Source organism: Prinia subflava, chromosome 6 (assembly GCF_021018805.1).
Source record: "Prinia subflava isolate CZ2003 ecotype Zambia chromosome 6, Cam_Psub_1.2, whole genome shotgun sequence".
In the NCBI taxonomy this organism is placed as follows: Eukaryota; Metazoa; Chordata; class Aves; order Passeriformes; family Cisticolidae; genus Prinia; species Prinia subflava.
In genome coordinates, this window is record NC_086252.1 from 18668436 (window position 1) to 18692138 (window position 23703).

Sequence of the window (23703 nt, forward strand, 5' to 3'; positions counted from 1 at the left end):
ACAGGAGTAAAGGAGAATAATTTACAATGTCAGAGTATAATAATAATAGACTCTCCTCATAAATGCTGGCATTAAAAGCAAGTTTAAGGCTAAGAGAGCAACACCTGCAGTATACAAATAAACTTAACCAGAAATTTCACCTACGTTATTTCACTACAAGAGGCCCACAAGAAAGACATACGTGAGTATGCAATCATACACAATATGAAGCACTAAAGAGAAGTAAAAACTTACCTTTCTTTCCAAACTAATTCAAAAAAATTATGCTTTGCTTATGGTATAAATGTCTTTATACTATATTACAAGGTCATTTTTTCTGCATTAACTGCAAATAACTCTGAACTTACCTCCCAAAGTGCTTTGAAGTCCTTCTGCTCAATTCGAAGGAGCTCACTATGCTCCCTGGTAACAATGGTAGCATGGCGAGGAGTGTTATCCAGAATGGACTCTCCAAAAGCAGTTCCTATTCCAAGAGTGCATATTGTCACAGCATCCTTTGATTCAAAAAAAAGGACACATTAAATATTTCAGGATGTTTTGAGAGTCCTTGTGTCATATTTTCTAATAGCACTGCTTTGCAATTCTTCAGCAATCTGCTTAGTAAGAAAATTATTTTAAGTGTCAACAACAAAAAATCAATATGCTGGTAAACAACATGGGAAGTTTCAATGTGGAAACAAGTGGGACTTCTGTTTTGTATGATCGTCAGCTGAATCAGACATTTCTGAATGCAAAGCTGAGAACACAAGAATTACTTCCACCTTGATAAAAAACAATGATCTCTGTTCTTATACCTGTAAACACTGCTATGATGATGATATTTTCAGAAATCTCAGAGGTGACGAGAAGGTAACTAGAGTGAGAAATGCAGTCTCAGAATATAAACTTCTGTCCTACACAGGCTACGCTCAGAAAAAAAATTTGCGTGTTATGTTTTCTGATACATAACTTTCCATTATAATATCCTCCTGTACTTATATTGCATTTCTCTATAGTACAAGCAATGCACTTGTACAGTGAACCAACTCTTGGCCCTTCTGATGAAAATGCCAGCAAATCTTGCAACTGTTAATGGATGTTTGACAATTAACTACCAGACCAAAAAAAATATATATTTTTACATAAATCAGGGATTTAAAGAAAACTATTAAAATTCAAGCAACCTGGAAAAATTGTATCCACATACAGAGCAATAAGAAGGTCCCAAACAAGCAGCAAAGTCCACTTCAAAGAACTCTATATGAGTACATGCCATTCCAAATGATGTGTAAATGAATCTCCCTTGGCTAGGAACTTCTCTGTAGTAATTCCAATAAAAATTATGAGCTACTGCAGAGAAAAAAGTAGCCATTAAACAACTTGCTAAATGAAGATCTTTAGATATATGTTCTATTTTCAGCTCACAAGTTGCTTTGTTCCTCATCACAGGCTTGAAGCTGAATATTCACGTCTTTTTTTCTGAGATGGGCCTTATCTGACTGTCTGTTAGGTAATTTAAAAAATCAGCAACAGCTTAAGAAATTTAAAATCATACAAACAGTACTTAACAAAGGAAATCACATATGCGCACAGACAATTACACTTAAATATATAAAAACACATGCTAACTTTACTTGATACAACATAAGAAGTATAGTTTCATTCTAAAATGTAGGATTCATGCAACATCTACAAAAATCAAAGCAGAAACGTTTGCTATCCTTGTGGCTGATAATCCAGGAGAGATGCACGAGCATGATATTTCAGCATCAACTTCCAGTTTTAGAATTTCACTGCTTTCCTTTCCTGCATCTAATAAGTCATAACAGGCAAATGTTATTAAGATAAAGTTAGTAGCTTTGTAATTGCAATATAAAGACAAAAGCCCATAATAGTCCAGTTCCCTGAACCATAGCAAATTGCTCTTACACAGATGTTACCATATAAAATTGTGTGTTTGGGAAAACAAAATCAATTATGTCTCAGAGAAGATCTAGGAAAAATGTACCAACTGTCAAAAATAAATTTTTAGAGAAGGAAAGTAAGACCAGATTTTCTTTAAAAGAAAGAATATTTGGGAATGAACACCTAGGCACCTAAATAGAAGTCTATACAAACAGACTACAATACAGTTTATACACTGAAATCTGCCTTCCCAAGCTTACATGTCAGAGCTGAAACACTCTATGCATGCTATAATACTGACAATGGCGGTCAAAGGAGCTACAAAGAAAATGTGCCTACTGCTCACACAAAATTTGATCTCCAGATACCCAATACATTGTTCTCAAGCCTATTCAGACAGCTCAGATAAAAGAGCTCTGTTCAGGACAGGACAACCAAACAGCCTGGCATAAAAGAAACTTTTCCTGTAGATGCATCATAAACATTGTTTACATCTAACTTCTTTCTCAGTCATTCCCCTCTCTTCAAAAGATAAAACTAATTTTAAACATTTCACCTTCTCTGACTGTTTACAACCTTACAGAATAATCTTTAATGGCAGAACAGATATGAAAAGAAAAAAAGATCCATATTGGTTAAGAAATTACTTAATAACTTCTGATGAGGCAGTTGTTAAGCTTAAGAAATAAATTAACACAGTGGGGTGTTAGATCAGGAGGCTGGAATGGTCCTATCTACGTTCGTTAAAGGAAAGTCCAGGCTTCCATCGAGTTCTTTCACATTTTTCTCCAGCCATCACATTTCTCCAGAGATGCAGTTTCACAGCCAGCTGGAGTGCAGACCTACACACTGTCTTTGAGGCTTCAGAGCCCCATTTCCTCACTACTCCCTGTTTATACATCCCCAGCCTGCTGGGGAATCAGCTGTGTTTCCTATTACACCTGTTAACCTTACACTCAACAATCTCCTGCTGTTCAGTGAAGACTTCAGGACGATTGCTGGCAGCTCAAAACTCAGTTTGCTGTTCCCCTCTGCAATCCCAGAAGCAGCAGGGGGTTCTAGTGCCTGGTAACCAGCTAACATTCACACAGCTATTTAAAAGGCAGTATTAGAGACTTAGAAAGATGCAATTGCTTCCATTGCTATCTGTCCTCTGTACACACTAGAAAACAGTAGCATTCAAATCAGAGGCTGTTTCTGTATTCAGTTTCACTGACTTTTACTGCCACATGAGACACATGCAGGGAATACATTCTTAAACCTTTCCCTCACCCTTTCATCAATCTAAAACATTATTGAATTTGCAAGACTATTTTATGGGCTGGATGAGACTCAGAAACAAGGCTCTGCTTTATTCCCTTCCCCACCATGACAAGGATCATCCTGCACCCTCCTCCTTGACTTGTGACCCCTCCCCTTCTGTTTCTCAACCCGGCAAACAGAATTTTTGGACTGTGTGTAAAAGAAATCATGGTGTCAGAAAGTGAAATGAAGAAAACAGGGAAAAATATTACTAGTATTGGGGGTCAAAGGGATTGGGGATGTTTCTCTGAAATTTTAGTTTGTTCAACATTTTGTTTATAAGGGAGCTGATGTAGCTAGATTGGTTTTTATTTCATCAGTTTCCTCTACCTTGGCATCTTTATCTCACCTCTGCATCTGTGTCTCTCCAGGACATCACACTATCTCTGTGTTTAACTGGAGTTTTGCAAACAAAAGCTGGCATTTTGGGAAGTTTGCTTATTATTATTTTGACATAGTTCAGTTTGTCCTCAGCAAAAATTTCCTTTTATAACAGAAACCAAGGATATACATGAAAGTAAACTATGAATTGATTTTTCTGTTCCATTACCTTCACTTGAGTGTTTCAGCTATTCAGATAAGAAATCTTTATCAAACTAGTTCTAACAATAACACAGAAATACCATCTAAACACACTAAAACTGCAGTTTGCAAACAGATGTTAGGCCACCCTTTTTACAGAAGACAAGGTTATTTGCTTAAAGAAGGCAATATGCTTCAACAAAAACTGTGAGCAACTTCTCTTCTAGTACCTAATTAAAATATGCATAGTTTAGACTAACTGTACTGTAATACCACATTCATTATTTCCATACCTTTCTATCCGATCTTCTAAAAGCTACCTGCAATATCTTGGATGTTTTCCTACATCACCAGGCAGAGAGAAGTGAAATGATTTTTCTATATTAACTTCCATAAGCTTAGTTCAAAACCAAAATTAGCACAACCACAACACTGTGGAGCTCAGCATGAGCCAACACACTGCTCCTCAGCTTACTACATTAGTTCAGCCAATCTCTGTGTTACAACAGGTACAGTAGCTCTCATGCTCAAACTAAATAATTTAAAGCTAGCTTAGGCATATTTATGCTGCTAACTACAGAACATAGTTGTAACTATGTCACAACTTCACATAGGTTATCTCCAAAATACATAATGGCATTTACATGCTGAAAGCAGTACTGCAAGGACTACCCTGTTTAAATCCCTTTCCTTGAGGCCACTTCATCTTATCACATACCTCCTTTGTCCTCACTTTCAAAGAGCTGTGAAATTCTCCCATTTCATACATGAATATCTGAATCTCTTTTCTCACAGTCATTCTTCTCAGCAACCCCACTAACTTATTTGGATTTTCATCCTCAGCCCTCTGGATCTTCTTACAGCTGACACTGCTGTACCATCCAAGTACTCACGGCTCCTCCTTTAAAGCTTTTCTAAAAAAGGCTAATTTTGTTTGTTAAGTCAATGCCCTACATTCAGTTTGGTCTGCTTTTAAAAACTGACCTGCTTAAAAAACCCCACCATAACACAGGCAAGATAAGCTGGCAATAGGCCCTGGCACACCCTATGATTCAGCTGGCAAAATACAGCAAAACTGCAGATCAAATTGCCATTTGGTCTTCATCTTTCTTCTCTCCATTTCTTCATGGTTTATCAGAAGAATCTTTGCCCTAAATGGCTCTGAATCTAATTCAGAAAATCACAGTGTTGCAGAATCTGACAACAACGTAACACTGATGCTTTTGTCATAATGCATTTATTCCCAGCTTTATTCTGAGACATTGCCAACAGTCATCCGTAGACTGTTCATCTACAAAACAGAGTTCAAAAATAAAACACACACAAGGCAGTCAGCAGTGTTTTTAAAACACTACAAAACCAGGAACATATCTAAGAGAAACTTCTATTACTAGAAGTTACTATTCCTAACTTTGGGTAGGCAACAGTGCCAAATAAAAATGAAATTCAGAATCTGATCACAACTGAGGGTAAAGATCTCTTTCTGATATATTCCACAGAGGCTGCATTTTCTGTTTATTTTGAAGGTAATTTAACTATGTTTTTCTATGACTTTTAAGTACAGTATTTATGAAGGTATTTGTTACAAACAAGTTGAGGCAAGACAAAAACAGTTCATTACAGTTACCTCTGGAATTCACAGTGAGACCTTTTCACCTTAGAAAAAAGTCCTCTTCGGTCTCTTCTTGATTGTTGAATACACAGAAAAATCCATAAATAGTTTGCACAGATGACAGACTCCACTCAGGATGTACTGGATGAGTAATCCTGTCAAGTCTCTACAGCCATTCCAATGGCAAACGAAACTACCAGCACATTTACCACCTCGTTGGAACAAAGCTAACATTAACAGCGATTCATTTCTCTGGCCAAACTCTTCAAAACAGGTGTGTATTAAATAATCGCATACGATTTTCCAAGTATCCATTTCAGCGCCGAGCACCGCCTGCACAGGGGTTTGCTTTGTGTGCCAACACTGCCCTCCCGTGACACAACACAGCCTTGCAAGCAGGAAGGATTTTTCCAAAACAGGATCAAAGCAAGGCTTTATGAGGTCCTAAATATCTGTGTCTGTCTCTATTAAAGCCTTTAAAACAATAGATGTAATTTTATTATAATAAAATATAATTATAATAATATTTTATGTCTTATTATATTTTATATTATACTAAAACGTTCAATATTATATATATTATAATGTGTCCTTTTATTATAGTATCAAATAATAGCTAGTATGAATATTTCTGTTTATATGAATTCTCAGCTTGGTCGTAATCAGTATTACTAATATCTTCTCAGAGAAACCACAGGCATCTACATGCTGCTGTGCAGCAAGAATGTGTGTGAATTAATACCTTACTAGACTGAAGTCTTCATCCATTAGTACATTAAGATTTAATTTCTAGCGCATGTTCCTACATGCCTCTGTAGGAACAAAGGCTATTAAGCCATTTTAGTAGGGACCAAGAGCACAAAAACTTACTGCACTTCTAATGGGAGAAAGCAACCAATCACCAAAGGTGACTGCACAGGGAGGTAGCACATGGTAGCTGTTACACAATAATTCCTAGGTTTGGTGAAATTTAAGTTTCCCAAGTAGACAGATAAACACCTAGGAAAAGTGGGACTTGTATATTTTTAATCAAGAGAATTTATTTTCCATATTTACATTAACACTGTAAGCATCATCATATAATCGTAGGATAATTCAAGCTGCAAGAAAACTCAGGAGCTCGTCAAATACAACCTCCTGTTTATCTGAAGTATTAAACAGTGTACCAATTAATTAGCCATGTCTAAAGACATTTTAACCAATAGGAACCTAAATACCAAGTTAGTTTCTCTCCTACTAGGAAACACGGAATAATCCTGTACTTTTACATGATTGGTATAACAGTAACAGCAGAGCAATTAGTCATTATTACAACTTTGCAAAGGAACCCTCACTCCTGGGTGATCTGATTAGAAAATGTCCTTCAAGCACCCCTACATCTTATGCACTGCTCATCCAATTCCCACTGGGAGCTCAATGCTGTCACCGAGTGTGCCAGGGCTGCGTGACAGCAATCCAACTGTATTGCCTCCATCATCTGGGTTTGCAGTGAGCACAGCAGGCAGCCAGTGCTAGCAAGTGCTTCAAGAACGACCAGCAGCATGCCAACAAGAACGTACAGACAAGACTGGAACCACATCCAGGCAGGAGATGAGAGGGAGACCAAGAATGGACAAGGAGGGACATGGTATACACACCAAGCTGGAGCAAAACCAGAGAAAATGCTGCACTCAAATAGTATTTAGGAGAGCCCAAACATCAAAATTATCCAGACGGGAATGGTAAATGCATGGACTGCCATCTTTCTGGCAGTGAGGCTGTATTCTATGGCATCTAGACAGTGGTAAGAATTCAGTTCACTGTTTGTATGAGAAGGAAATGTGAGGTAAAGAAATAAGTAAGAATAATTTTTAGAACTAGAATTACATGAATTGTAGTTCAATCGCTTCCTACTGGCAGGAAAATGAAGTTAACCTGAACAAGCAGAAAAAAAATATTTACATTATATTCATTAAGAAACTAGTTTTCCGTACTCCATTTAATGGAACAAATCAACACTCCAAAGAGATTCTTAATTTAACATCCACATTGTGTAAATGTATTATTTTCTGAGTAAAGAGCATTGATTCTTTACAACAGTGTAGTGCCATCTTTTGGCAAACACCAGAAAATCCTGATTGCTTTAGACATGCACAGAGAAGAGTCTCGTAAGAGCCCAGTACTGTTCCAAATTGTGACAATACCAATGACAGCCAGGCCATGCCAAGAATTGCTCAAATTAAGCTAATTATACTCTCAATCAATCTCTACTTAGTACAGTTAAGAGGTTGCTAAAAATACTACAAAATAAGTTCCTTTTGCATCATTTTACTGCAGGAAGTATAAAGACCCAGTACTCACACACTGCCTTGACTTGCATTCTGACCCAATTTCAATGGGGATGCAATGCTCAACAAAGTGAAAAAAATCCAATTTCCACTATGAGCAAAAAAACTTTCCTCAATCATCCAAACTTCGGGAAAAGAATACACCACCACCATCCTACACATGCTATATTCAGCCCAGGTGGGGAAAATAGGTAGTGGTCTCTGTCAGGTCCTGGGTAGCTATACTGCTCATGTGAAGGCACAACGAGTCCCTTATCAGAGGTACAGCCCCCTGCTGAGCTACATCATGGGACAATCACCGATCTCAAACGTGGGAGAAGGGAATGGACAGGACGCCTTCCCAGAAGACCAACCTCACAACAGCAAGTGCGTGACTTGTCAGCATGACGTTAGACAACGTGGATGGGAGACACTAGGAGAAGTATCTCATCCTTTTAGATTTTTATTTACTCTAAATTTTACAAATCTAGGAGCACCAAGGTACTGAGAAACCACTTTAAATTTAAGGAGAATTTTACTTGTTCTTCTGTTTCTCAAGACTGAATAGGTATTACCTATAGGCTTCTTGTCCAACATGGCAGCAGTTCCAATAATCTGCTATTACTGCAATACTTCCCCATTTCTGCAGTGGAGACTGCATCATGCTGTTATTAGACTGCACTGCTAGTGGGTTCACTTTGAATGCCTGAACACAAGAACTGAATTAAAATATTTCTAGGGAATGAATTAACAACTCTCCGATTTTTTGCACAACTTCAATGGCATTATTGGAAAAGAGAGAGCAGTCTTGTTTCACATGACCATGTAGACCATTTCCAGAGCATTACATTTCAGTTTCTTGAAATCAATGGCAAGATTTGCCTTCCTTAGACTAAGGACAACTGAGACTGAAAGAGACTCAGAGAAACATATACATCCTTGTGATATGACAAAATATCTGTACAGAATGTGTCATTATCTACCTCACCACAAACGATATTCTTTCTTTGTACTACTGACTGGATGGTTGCAATGAAAAATAGATTTTACCTGGTGGTTACTTGTATCAGACACCTTCACATCCAGTGATCCTGTCAGGACAGCATACCAATTTGTCCCAATATCACCCTGGCGGAATACTGGAAAGATGAAATCTTGTAAATAAGAGCTATCACTTCAAGTTTACCAACAGTAATAAACATTTTCTCTACATATTACTGCAATACTGCAGTCACTGCTGGCACTACACAACCTGTCATATGAAATTACTTATTTACTATTACAGTAATATTTCCAATTATACTGAAAAGCATGTATTTTAGTAAACTAGTCAATACACTATGGAAGCAACGAAAGCACATAGAACTCCTTCCCTCTTCTCCCTGGTTTGTTTCTGCTCTACTGTTCTCTTAGTTAATTAACCAACCAAAGAAACAAAACAAACAAGGAAAAAGGTTTTCTGAACAAAGTCCCTTTGAAATTCATGATCTTCCAGTGTAGACACAGCTACCACTGAATTCAGTAAGAGTTCTGACTGAACAGCAACTGCAAGACTTTGATGTCCAGGCATTCCAACTGTGTGATTACAGAGTATCAAAATCCCTGCTACTCTAAGCAAACCCCAGTGCTGCATGCCAGACTTACCTGAGGTGTTTCTGAGACTCTACTAATACCACAGGTTTTCATCAGCTACTCCCCTGGTACGCATGCCCATCACAGGACTACCACTTATTTCCATCTCAGCTTCACAGACCAAGCACAGGTGTCCACAGCTGCCAGAGCAGGCACGGAGCTGCTGCACCTGCAGCAGTCTGCAGCTCTGCAGGTCTGGCTTGTGCTAGCCAGGGTGCCTGGAAACCACCCGCTATCAGTGATGTCCTCGCTGATACACCTTTGCCCCTGACAGCACAAGCACTGGCAAAAGCAATCAATAATGCATTTGCAGGGGAAGAATAAGGCTTCTGTCCAATGAGTGCCCTGTAATCTTTCAACAGAGCAGTGGCAGAGTCTTACATCCATGTATGCCTCATTACCATAGACTCACTACACACTGCACTTGTACAGCAAGCAGCACTTCAGTCCCGCCTTGCCCCGTGACCGTGACTGTAAACCTTCCACTGACTGTTCTCATTGATCTCCTAAAGACAATCTCAGCCTAACCCCCAAGTTTATCTACATAAAATACATAATCATACGAAGCTGTCTTACATGTGATTCCTTTTTCCAGATTTTCATAATATCCACAGAGACATATCTGCTGGAGAAGGTTTGGATGAAATTTCTCAAAAGCTTTCACTTCTTTCAGCCGTGTGAATATTATATCTACATCCTCACTAGAGCGTTCCAAAGGCCTGTAAGAAAACAAAAGACAACATTCTCAAGGGCTTTATCAGAGAAACGTCCCCACCTGCATGTGCTGAACTTACAAATGTTTGCATTAAACATCACATCATAATGTAAACAAATTAAAATGCATTTTACAACTACATAATGAAATCCTTCCAAGACATCCTAACAACTGCCCTTTATCAACCTGAGCATGATTCTCACCATTTTGACACAGGCAGTGTCCAGAAGCCCATTCAGCATCAAAGTAATGATGCAGCATCATTGTAAAAGCATATATGATGACACATATATGATAGTCCTTATCCTAAAGATCTTAGAGTGACATATAGTTTTAGGTTTGAAAGAAAACATTAACAAAGAGACGTCCAAACACAGAGGAGGTCTGTGGAATCAGTGCCCAAAACACATGTTCTTTATCTGGCTAAATGGAAAGCATTAGATAGCAACAGTAATTCCTACATCCCGGCTTCTTTTCTGCATTTTACTGACTATTAACTGACTTTCCTCTTCTCACCTGCAAGGAAGAAGGACAACTTTAATAAGTACATTCTCTTCTACGAAGCTTCTGTCTCTTAGTGTTGGACAAATTAAATATGCAAGCAAGAATCTTAACTTCTCATCAGTAACAGTCACGAGCTTTAATTTGCATGTTTAAAATATTTAAAATCTTTGACAGCAACACCTTTTAAAAAAACCCCAAGATTTCAAAAAAAATAAAATTGTAGAACTCTCTACAACAAAGTAGCATGTAGACCAGTAGTTCAGCAGGTTCAGCATATTACTACATATTTATTAAATAAAGTTAATTAGATCTGTAACACACTTTAAATGTGATTGTCAAACATTATGAATCAGCAGGTAAGCCAAACATTAGCTGACAACATTAGAAAAAAAAAATTATAACAGACTAAATGTAAACTAGTAAGGACAGAACGAAACAGAATTTTCCTAGGACATCATGCTGGATCAGATGCAGAAATCATTCATGTATAAAGACATAACAGAGACAACTGTTATTAATCATTAGACCTATCACTCACTCAAATGTTGCTAGTTAATTTCACTGACAAAAACGTCCTTCTCAGTTGATGAGCTTACAATGAACAGAAGTCAGGAAGCTACAATGAACAAGGACTTAGTTCACAAAATGTATCTTTATTCACCTTATTGTTATACCCACAGTGTAAGCGCTCCTTCCAAAAAGACTTTTTAAAGATTCCTCTTGTAAATCAAAGACTTTAAGGAACCCAAATCTTTGTCTCAGTGAAGAAATCCAGACCCTACTTGCATAAAATCTCTGTATTTCATCTTTCTTATTAAATTATATCTAAGAGGGATTAAATCTCTATCCTCGTTTATACTCTAATTTACCCTTATTAAGTACAGATGAGAATAATAATTCTCTGGTGAATGCAGTTGCTTCTACATCACAGTGACATCCTCTTACCACTTCAAACTACAATCAACCACAATAGCTCTCTTTTGAAATATTTCAAGTAAGATTCTCACCCATTTCTTTTTTTCTTGACTGTGAACTAGCTGACAAGTACTAATAAGCATTAACTCTCTTGTCAAAATCCTTTTAAGAAGATTAGGAGGCGCAGCTTGCCAACAGATTTACAATCTACTTATACAAGATCTCTACCCAAACTACACTAACTCTTGAAACACTAACTACCTTAATTTATTGACTCTCAGAAATAACAGCAAAACCCAACAAGTCAAAAAGGTGAGATCATTCTCAGAAAATCATCCAGTTCAAGATTTAGCTGTTTGTTTAAGATTATGAATTCTTATTCATTAAAATTAGTGAGGATTCAACTTGTTTGACAACAAGATGCCTTTGGATTTCTTTCAGAGCTCGTGGGAAATGTCCTCAATGTTAAGGAGTAAGGAATTAACAACAGGTGTCCCAAGCTGAGGTGGCCCTTGTCCTTTAGGAGCACATGAAATTTTGCCTGTGTAGAATTTCAGACAGCACTCAAACTAATTTCTACTAAGTTTCTATAATCTATAGCAATGAATCTGGTTTCAAAAGCCAAGTATTACTTACTGAGAAAAATGTAACATGGCATCAACTAACTGCTTTTCCATAGGCCTGCAAAACTCAGGCAAAGTTTGTCCACATTCTACAAAGCATCTTTTAATAATATTATCATAATGGTAACTTGTAATTATCATTAACTTGACATTACTTATCAGTAACTTAACATTAATCTATTTATGATGCCAAATTTTGTTTTCTGTTTCCTAAGTACAAGCTGCCTAAGCTGGAACACAAACAGGATAGGACAACATAAATTTATTTCCTCAGCACAGCTATCTTACTGTAAACTTGTTTTTTTGTAAAGCATAGTTTGGAGTAATACTTAAACACCTAACGTTATAATATAGTCCTTAGAACATTAATGATTCAATCTATTAATAGGAAAGTACTACTGATGGCAGACAGAGAATTATTCAAGCTTTATTTTCACTGTAGTCACACTTAAAAAAGGCAACGGTATTAATCCAGAATGGAACCATTCCCCAGAACACAAAGATAGGCTACAAAAGTCAATCCGACGGAACATCCCTACACACCAAATATGGCTCCAGACCCCCCTGGGAAGACCTTTCCAGATATCTCACCAAAGTACCTAAAGTCAGTTCTCTGTGATCATCACTGTTGTTCAGTCCCACTGAGTTCAGCCCTCCTCCGCTAAACTTCTGCTGGTGCAGATTTATTTCTGTTCCATTCTGTCACATTGATGCTGATGCTACTGAAGTATCCGTTCACTGCTGATGCTGCGGAGTTACAACCTCATATCCATGGGCAAAGTCAAAAAACACATTGCAGTCTTCAGCTACCACTGGATTTTCTGCTAAAGCTTCTGTCCTGTACCCATTTCTGAAATGTCAAGACCAATGTATTGAATCAGGACCATAGGTTAATCTAAAAGTGTGAACAAACACATTAAATCAATTAAGATTCTTCAGCTATCATTTGGTAAACGTATGAACTAAAGTAAAAGCATTTTAAGGCAATCTGCAGAAAATCTATGCCTCCATCCCAGTGAAGCAACTCCTCCCTAGACTACCTCACCCAATTTAAAATAAATTTTAAAGTCAAACTGTGCTGACATTTCATTTCACAGTAGCCAAAGCCAAGGGGCACTTTGAGAGTTGCACAGTAGGGCTACCAAATAAATTATTAGGAAGAGATGAAAAGCAGGAGTAATTTATTTTCACTACCCAACAGGCCTTTCTGCTTTGTTTGACCCCAAAATGCTTTCTTACTTATATTACTGATTTGCCTCTTCAGAGCATAGTAAGTGATTAGCTGCCCACAATGTTTTCACTCAAGATATCATCTGCTTCTTCAATCCAACACCAGAGCATGCATATACAAGTGACAGCATCAATGCTAGTCACACATTTCTATTCAATTATGTCAATAAGGCTTTTTCAAAAGATTATTTTACCCCTACTTATTTGGATGTGAAGATTTCAGGAGCATATTTTATAGAGATAAAACAACGGTCTTGACAATGTCTGCTTGACTACCTGTAAAAGGCAATCATAAAGAAAAATCTGCCTGAAGCCTATCCTCATAAGGCTGTTAAGCTCAACTAGAGCTGGCAGTGCTGGCAGCCCTGAAAGCCAACCATATCCCAGGCAGGACTAAAAGCAGCACGGCCAGCAGGTCCAGGGAGATCATTGTCCCCCTCTCTGCTTGCATGAGACCCCACATGAGGCACTGCATTCAGCTCTGGAATTCCCAGCATAATAAGGATGCAAACTGCTGGAGCAAGTCCAGAGGAGGGGCATGAAGGTGATGAGAGGGCTGGAGCTCCTTTCCTATGAACACAGGCTGAGAGAGAAGGCTCCAAGGAGATTTTAGAGCACCTTCCAGTACCTAACGGGGCCTACAAGAAAGCTGGAGAAGGACAAGACATGTAGTGACAGGTGAAGGGGCAGTGGTTTTAAACTGCAAGAGGGTCGGTTGAAATTAGATATTAGGAATAGATTTTAAATTCCAAGGGTGGTGAGGCACAGGAACAGTTTGCCCAGAGAGACTATGGATACTCCATCCCTGGCAGTGTTCACTGCCAGGCTGGCTAGGGCCCTGAGCAACCTGGTCTAGTGGAAGCTGGCCCTGCTCATGGCAAGAGGGGTTGGAATGAGACAACCTTTAAGGTCCCTTCCAACCCAAGCCATTCTGTAATTCTCTTCTGTATTTTTAAAGGGAAACTACTAAAGCCCAAAGTTCAAAGACAGAGGATAACTTCTACAATTCTTCACATACACAATCTGGGCAAAGTATTTCTGCTCACATGTAGCTTTATAAAAGAGCTTATTTTGATGGTTTTAAGACAAAGCATTTGAATGTTTATGTAGGATGTTATTAAAGACTTGTTAACCTAGAAGAAAAAACAATTTAGACTTCTATGGTTTGCTTATGTAAACTTAATCCAACTATAACATATTACTTTCTGTTACCTTTCTTTTAGGTTCTGTCTCATAGCGGGTTTGACATTTGAGAAAGAAAAACCAGAATATAAGTGGTTTTACCTTCTTTGCCAAGATGGCTACAATTTTAAAATGTTTATTTCTAGAAAATGTCTTCAAAAACCTGAATCATACTCTAACTAAATGAAAGCATTGAATTTCCTTTCCTTGATCTTTTTAACTTTTTAAAACAGCAGTATTTCAATGCAGACAGCAATGAACAGCCCACGAAAGATGAGCAGATGGATCTATTTCTTCCACTATTGAAACTGTTTGTAGAAAATAGCTAAAACACTAGAACAGACAAATAAAACGGGTTCATTGCCAGGTTAAAACCAAAGCATCAATGCAAAGATGCAAAGGCAAACTCAATGAGCTGGAAAGTACCAGCAACCACTACCATGGACCATTTAGTGAATTTAACAGTACTTTAAAATATATTCGGCTGGGAAACATGAGCAAGGAGACAGCACCAAGGAATGCCAATTAAAACCAGATCATTTCTCTATGCTCCCTGTACTTTCTCCTGTCTTTTCCTGACATGCAGAAAAACAATGCAGTAGGATGCAGAAAAATACCAGTACCAATAGACCATCTTTTCCTAGAGGGAACAGGGCAATACTGAAACTCTCTCCTCCAGGCAATGCTGTAAGGCTTTTTAATTTCTCTTTGAGAAAGGAAAATTTAAAAGTGAAATACCAGTGATCTATCAAAGCATTTTAGATCTGTAGTAAGGCACTTAAATGCCAACAATAAATGAAGTTACTTTTAATCTGAAGTAGTTTCCAGCTAAGGGTTTACACTTCAACAGCAACAGAAGGTAACTAACCCCCACCAAGAGGCAATTTCCACTTGTTACACTAGTATTACCAATTCTGTTTTCAGCACTCACATTTCAGATCCTCTTTCCCTTGGGAAAAGCCTCATCATGAGGCTTTTAAATAATAATCAAATTACTATTATTTTCTCTTGAATGTCATTTTAAGAGACTTTGGGATTCCAGCTCTCATTTCCTCTGACAAAAAAGAAATAAAATTTTACTTAAACACTGTTCCCTAGGACTCTTACACACCCAAATCATTCTGGAGCTTAGGGGAAAAAAAGCAACACAAGTAAAATTGCTCATGCTTAGTTTTCAATGAAACACTACTGTCACCTACACTCAGAATCCCTGTGATAATCTCTCAGGTCCTGCTACATAAGGCACAAGAAATACTGTAGATAATCCTGACCTACACAGGTACTCAAGGACAGGCCAGTTAAATGCAGACTCCCTGGCTGCCAGCTGCAGTCAGACAGAATTTGTTATAGTTGATTTCTGTCTTCTTCAGCAAGGACCAGGGGACTCTCCCCAGGGAACAGGGGACTCTTCTTTACCTATCTCATTATCACATTACTCAGTTGACTGAGTTTGATCAATATACTGAAAAATTATTGGAGAATTAAACAGAGCAACCAAGTGTGCTTGTTTCTTTACATACCCTGATGTATAAATTATGTAACCTTCCAAAAGGTCAATTTTTAGATCTGTATATATAGTGGAATGGCAAAAGATGTGTTTATTAACTAATTACATTCATAAAGACTCATCTCAAGCTTAAAATATACTACCTGAACAATATAGATCTAGTAGGAAATAGACTCCTGTCCACCTTCATTTGCCATCTAGAAAGACAGAATAATTCAGGAGAAATAAAAATGCAGAATTATGTTCTTTCATTTGTGAGAATCTTTACATATTACACATGATTAGTAACCAAGATGTGACTAAATCTTATTGAATTAAACCTCCAAATTTCATAAACTGGAGCTCAGGACAGTTAAAATTCCATTTGACAGAAGTAAATCCAGAAGAAATTACATTAACCAGTACTGTACCTTCATAATAAACCTTAAAGGCACTTTAATATGAAGACAGACTCTGAGACACACTACAAATGAAATCTATAATTGAACAATATGCAAGTGATGATATCCCTCAATTCAAACTCTGGCCACCACTATTCACCAATAACACCACGCTAAATGCACCTTTCCTGATTTAGGATCTGCATTGTTACAGCTAGTGAAAATTTAAAACTTACAGGAATAATGAAAGAAGTTTTACAGATTTACATTTTGACAACTGACGAATTCAAAGATGGAAGGGCAAGTCAGTTCAGGAAACATTCATGGATATTGACAAAGCAGAGAAATAGTAACTGATCATGCCAAATACAGTGCAGAAAACACAGCACAAAGGAAGTATCATTAGAGTGATAAGCTTTGTTAAATACAGCAAATTGTATGATGCAGACAAAAACAGATGTCATGCTAGATAAGGAAAATACTTGTATTTGGAAAATATCTGGTGAACACCTGACTTTGAGGGCACAATTCCAGTTAGTTAGTTTGTCATTTTTTTACTCCTTTGCTGGAATATGGAGTTTTGTTATAAAAGAAATTTAATTTGCTCAGAGTATAGGATTTTAGAGATCAAATCCTAACAACACGTCAGAAGGAACTCAGGCAATGAGAGTTTAGACATGACTCCAGTATCACTCGGTGAAAGAGAAAACCTACAGATGCACATGCAGCATACCAATTGTGCAGCCACCACATGAGACTACCAACTAAATTTGAATATATCATGCCCTAAAAGGCATGTGCATGTAGTGCCTTGCTCTGGTGGGCTATGACAATGTTTATTCAGCTGGGGTAATAGCTTTCTCTTCCTCTTAATACCTGTCCATGGCACAAGTGTGTAACTTACTGCAATTGAATGTAACAAATGGAAGCCGATACTGCAAATGTGTAAATTGGAGTGCAAAGAATAAAACAGCTTGACTTTTTTAAAAATATGACTCCTGCTCTCACTAGGATTTAATCTGAATTCACATATTTGATAAAATGCACAAACCTACAAACTTAACAATTATTTTGGTTTCTCTAAGAAAACATGGAAAGGAGTATTTTGTTATTTTTATTATTCATCAAAGACTGCACCCTTGCACTGGACTAGAAAATGAGGTGTGTGATGTGGAAAGATAAATTTGTAATTCATCACTCTCAGAAGGCTGCACCCTCACATGAGTGCTAGAAAGCACTGAGGCTTCTGTCTATACAGCTCTGCCTCTGAGTTTCCACATCCACTGCAGCGCCTTCTGCTGCTACATCCCCACACAGACTTGATCCAAGCATACACCAGCTTAGTCACACATCATACTGACACAAAACACGAGGCACACAAGCCAGCAGCAACTGCAGTCCATGATTTTGTTCACATGCAAACTACATGAAAATGGTGATATTCCTATGGATTTGTTTACAAATAAAAAGCAAGGGAGAAATTCATATAGAAAATAGTGTAAGTTTTACCAATTGCAGAAAAATATATTTTAAAATAAAATTGCATCATAATGCAACTGTATTCATAATACTGCCTGATTATAAATCTATATCCCATTATCTTTGACATAATTAAAGGTTATAGAGGATGATAAACATTTTCTCTATTTATTCTACAATAATTCTTTCAGAATATCAATTCTTTATTCTAGCCTTTCTGTATGCTCACAAGGGACCCCTTGTCTACTACTAAGCAAACAAATGTCAAATCTCTTCCATCTCAAATACATGCTACACTGAAGTAAAAAAACAAATCCTGATTCAAATATGTTGCTGTTATGTAGCTTCAATCTGAATTTACATTCAAAACTGTGGGAAGAACAGGTCTGAGATACTACCCAGTATGAATTATTTCAGGTTTTTGAAACATAAATGAGGCAAGACTAACAGGGATTACAAGGTTATAGAGGCTCATTATGTACAGTATGTCCTTGAAAAGCCCATTCCTACTTAAATAATTTATAAGTCATTAGTCGAAGATCATAACATTCTTAGCACAACAGGCCAGTGAAGTTACATGCTTTGTCCTGTGATCTGCCCTTCCAGTCTGCTAAGGCACTGGAGGTTACCTTTAATTCAGAGAAAAACACAAAATTCCATAGCCAGGTATGAAATCCTGGGATCTCTAGCAGATGTGCATGCTATACATCCCTAAAAGTTTGCATCTGAATCCAATTAAAACAATTAACTGAATTCATAAATGTGATCAGATTTAGAGAAATAATAGTTATGTAAAAAAAACTTTGTCTACCATTCAGTAAAGATACTGTCAACATGGAAATTTCCTGGTGAGATGGCTTTTGGTGTGAAAGAACACATGAGAACAGAGAAGACATTCTTCCTAAGTTAACTGTACACACATGCATAAATCAGTGACCCTTTTTTAATGATGTGCAGAGTAGACATACAGAAAGTGCTAAGATTAGAGGGATACTTCTGCTCCCTAAGAAATCAGTGGTACGGCAACTATTACGTGAAAGGTAAAAGAACTGGTCCATGTATTTGATTTTTAAGTGTGGATCTTTGACTTTTCTGGCCAGTAACTACACATGGAAGCTGCACAGACAAAGCACTGGTAGTCCCAGCCCACAGTACCCTACACAGTAATAACATTTCTCCTGTAACATTTTGGCAGTTCTTCATTTTTGTATGTGCTCTAATTTTAGATGTTATTAGTTCTACTTTGACACATGATTTGGGGAAAAAAACCTGAAGAACAAATACAAAATACATCATTTCTATACACGATGTATTCTGCTACTTCCATTTCAAATACTTTTTTTCCCCCACATAATTATATTGGATAATCCATATTACATGTTATTTTAATTGTCTTTGTTGAGGCTCACTTAACGTTCCAGAGCATACCAGTTTTAGAACTGTCTTCTTCCTAGAAACGTATTTATTGACTTAAACATACTAAAACTCTATTTATAATTTAGTAAAAACACATAGCACTCTATAGAGAATTTACTCATTAAATGATGCCATATTCACAGAATTCACACCTAGGATAGAAAATGCTATACAGTTTTTAGAAGGCTTGAAATACATAGACATTGATAACAATTCAAATTAGTACACTGATAAGATTATCTATAGTAAATAAATACACTTTAGAAATACGAGTAAGGTAATTAAAAACTCTTTATCTACATTTTTAGGTGGAAAAGCAGAATAAAATCCATAAGTGTACTCCCTGTGATCACAAAGCAGAGCACAGCAGAGACCAGGAAAAAACCTGCGATCTTTCATTTTATGGTTTTGAACTACATATAGATTGCCTTCTGGAAAAGGGCAAGGCATAATTCTTAAGAGCACTTGGAACTGATTCTTTCCACTCAACAAATTGGTGCAACTAGCTTACTCCAAATAACAAAAAGTGAAAGAAAAGTTTCACCTTACTACTTCTAAAGAAATTTATGTTACAGAAAAGGTCAGCTTACTAATTATGACAGAGAAATTTCTAAATTAAATACCACATATACGTTTCCTAAATACATCATTTACTCCCCAAGCCTACGTACTTCATTAAGTCCTGAATTTTAGTTTACAATTTGGATCTCACAGTGGCTTGCACGCAGGAAAACAGGAACAACAGGACCACCTATCTGAAAGTACTGGGACTCATACTCTCCTTCACATCCACTCAGTGTCAGTTCACAGAAAGGCCTCCCTTCTATTTTTAGACAGCTAGATTACCATCAACAGTTCTGTTTGAATTTACTTTACGAGTGCTTTCGACATTTATAAGCATTATTTGATCTCTAAGAGGTTAGTCTTAAGTCACATATTACAGAGGAGGATCAGCGTCTGTGGTAGGTGTCAGGCCCAAAAGTTCCATTAACTTACAATTTGCTACCTGGTGTGCTAAGGAAAACCTAACCAGCAGTGCAGTCCTATAAGACTAGGAGTTACCTGAAAAGAGGAGAAACTATGAGGAGGAGAGATCACTTGTGCATTTCCATGTGCACAAAGGATTCCCTCCACAGCACAGCCCCAAATGGCACCACCTGTCAAAAGCTGGCTCACGGTGCTCACGGTGCTCAGCTGCCATACACCACAGAAGGGAATTCTCTCTGATGACTTTGTTTTGCGCTGCATAGGACATCTATGGTCTACATTTCTGTTAACTAAATTCCTAGACCGCAGGAGACACAGTGAGTGTTCAGAAATTATATGACTTCTCAACTAATCCAGGAATCAAAGGTATAAATACAGCAAAGGGCATTCAAACCACCCACCACACGACTCGACATTGCGAGACTTTGGGCTGCAGCACCCGAGAGAAAGCATTCCAGAGAATTTTTGATTTTACTTCTTTTTTAATAATGATTTGCCCGTATTTTTGGCAGCGCGCACATCACCTCTGAGCACACGTCAGCCAGCCGTGCCTCCCACCCAGGCGGTGCCGCCGCCCGCCTGCACCTGACCCGCAAGCGGGGGACGAGCGCGGGCCGCGGAGCGCCGCAGCAGGGACAACGGGGACCGGTCCTCTGCCGCCCGCCCTCGGGGGCTGTGCCGCCGCAGCGGGGACAAGGGGCACCGGTCCTCTGCCGCCCGCCCTCGGGGGCTGTGCTGCCGCAGCGGGGGCGGGGGCGGTGTGCCGAGCGGAGGGGAGGCACGGCCGGTGCGCCGTGAGGGCGGGCGAGGGCGGAATGCAGCGGGTGTGCCATGGCCGATACGGCAGGTCCCCGGCTGGCAGCCCCAGGCCCTCTCCCCGCCCCGGAGCTCTCTCCTCCCAACACGTGCAGCATCTTCCCGGCGGAGAGCAGTGATCCCTGTGGGGACTGCCTCTCTCCTCCGCTGCCCGGAGTATTTCCAGCCCTCATCCTTGCCCGCCGCCCTGGCTTCCCCCAGGCGTTTTGCTTCCCACCTGCACGCTCCTTATGTAAGGCAGGATCTGATGGAGCGCGGGGATGGGGGTGTCAGCGCGCACACATACATGTACATGCATACACACAGCATCCCTCCGCAGCCGCTCCTGGGAAGATGCCGATACCTTTTATCCAGGCACGCGATCCACTCGCCGGAGGACGAGGAATGGGAGGCGTGAGCGGCGACCATGTTGGACCGGGATCAGGTTGCCGCGCACCCGGCTGGCGGCTGCTCCCCCCGCCCGCGCGCCGGTCGGTCGGTCCGTCCGTCCGTCCGTCCGCGCTGCCTCCCCGCGCGCGCCGCTCGATGGGCTCGCCCAGGCGCCGCCGCAGCGGGAGCGGGTCCGCGCGCCGCCCTCACGCGTCCGCGCGCGCCCGGGCTGCGACCCGCGGCCGCCGCGAGCCCCCGGCCCTGCTTCCGCCGCGCCGGCAGGGAGCGGCCCGGGGAGGGCGCCGGGAGAAGTCACTCCCCTTCTCAAAGGTGGTGTCCTCCTCCGGCTGTCGTGAGCTCCTCGGTGCCCACACCTGAACCCTGCTCACTGATCCCTGCCCTTGCTTCACCTTGACTTGGTTTGAATTGGAGGGGCAATACAAGAGTTTTGATCGGAATAAGCAGCTCAGGAGTATTTTACCGGCCCTCCAGAACACTGTGTATCTGTCCCGTCTCCCCCGCCCCCAGCAATAAGTGCACAGTGGGTGAGTGAAAGGAAGGTGCAGTCCCCATTTCAGGATTTTTTCCTGGACCCTCACTGCGGTCTGCTGTCCATCCTGTCATCGCCCATGAAACTGTGTGCCAAAGTCTCTCATTTCTTGTGCGTGAAAAATGAGCTGGGCAGTAGAGCCTGTGAAGAGGATTTGGCACTTGGAAAGAACCCAACACACAGCATGAGAAAGGTGAGTCTAGTGTACAGTGAAACACGCCCACACCCTGCTGTTGTGCTAGTGTGGCCTGCAAAGTGCAGGGGGTTTAATGATACTAATGTATACGTGATTTTAAAACTGATGAGGAGAAGAAGGAATGCAGAGCAGCAGGTCTCCCTGTTTTGCAAATTCTACATTAAATATTTACTATTAAATATTTCCTATAAATTGTTCAGATAGCATCTTCCCAAGTAATCAGTATACGACCATAAGCTTCCACTTAGAGTCAACACAACTGCCTTCAGTACCTTGCAAGAAGGGTGGGAAGCAGTATGAATCTCAGCAGGATGTTCGGGCTTACGTGTAGGTGATAGCAAATAAAACTCAAACTGTGCCTTCCTTCAGGCTCATAACTCCTCTCTTCTCTACAGTGTGGGGACAAATGATTAATTCAAATGGTGATCATCTGCCAGTGCCTTTCTGACTTCTCCATGGGCTCTCTTCTCTGCCCATTGTTGTAATTTCTTTGGTTGTACCAAGTAATTCCTTAAATACATGTGTTACTTCATATTGCACATCTGCCTTTTAGTTGGTTGCCTTGCTGCCACAGCTTCTTCAGCACTTATAAAGAAATAACTTTTAACATTGAGATACTGAACAGTATGATGAAAAATCTAAAGAAATGTATCTAAAGATCCCTTTTGCTAATGGATACAGCTAAGAAACCGGCATAGCAGAGGAGAATGCCACAAAAGGCAATTCTTTCATTTTGCCTGAAAAAAAAAATTAAAGTGCATGCCAGAGGAATGGAAGAGGCTTCCAGTTAGTGAGATCAAAGCTGCAGCTCTCCCTTTGCTGTTGTCCATGGGGAAAAAATACAAGAATCTTTTGCATCCAAGCAATCAATCTATTCGAGGAAAATCAATGCTATTCATTTGCCAATATGCAAGTGTTTGAGAGCCAGTAGAACCAGAGCTTGAAAGGTAAGGAGCTCTAAATTCTCAGTCAAATGAATGATTCATAGCACAGTCCGTACATTACAGATGAATCAGTAAAACTCCCTAATTTTGTACTTCCATCACGAAACGTTCATCGGCTCCGCGGCCCGGCCCGGCCGCCAGGGGGCAGCGGAGCGGCGCGGCCTGCGGGAGCGGGGCGGGCGGGGCGGGACGCGGCGGGACGGGGCCCGGCAGTGGCTTCAGCAGGGCCGGTTCCCAAACCCTGGGTCTGTGGTGTGAACCTGCCCCTGACCGAGCCACGGCCCTGCCCTGGGACAGCCCTCCCTGGTTACCAGCGCTTCGGTTTCCAAGGAATGCCGCGAGGGTCGGCAAAAAGGGGATGATGCTCACGGATGTTGGCTGAGGGCAGACACCACTCCGAGATGGGTATCTTTTTGTGGAGTAACCATTACAAGAGACTTTAACACCTTGTGCATGTTGTAAGCTAGACATATCCACAGTGAGCCAGGAACATTGCCTGCATCCATACTTCATTCGGAAGTGTCCCAATTAGAGAGCAATTAGAGCAAGACAGCCGAAATTAACTCTGGCATTTGTATTATGAGTCATCATGTCACTTTCTGATTGAGATACCAGTGAAACTTCTCAGAGAA

General features: G+C 39.8%; 1 protein-coding gene across 1 annotated transcript in view; it reads right to left on the minus strand.

Moving 5' to 3' along the window:
• The window catches only part of RAPGEF4 (Rap guanine nucleotide exchange factor 4), a 151147-nt gene extending 129051 nt beyond the window's left edge, over positions 1-22096 (minus strand). Inside the window, exons 1-4 of the mRNA XM_063400506.1 lie at positions 21356-22096; positions 9835-9977; positions 8677-8765; positions 348-494 (exon numbers count right to left, since the gene is read on the minus strand). Of these exons, the coding sequence (XP_063256576.1) occupies positions 348-494; positions 8677-8765; positions 9835-9977; positions 21356-21420 (444 nt within the window). The 5' untranslated portion in view covers positions 21421-22096. The remainder of the gene's footprint in view (positions 1-347; positions 495-8676; positions 8766-9834; positions 9978-21355) is intronic.
• Positions 22097-23703: the final 1607 nt, after the last annotated feature.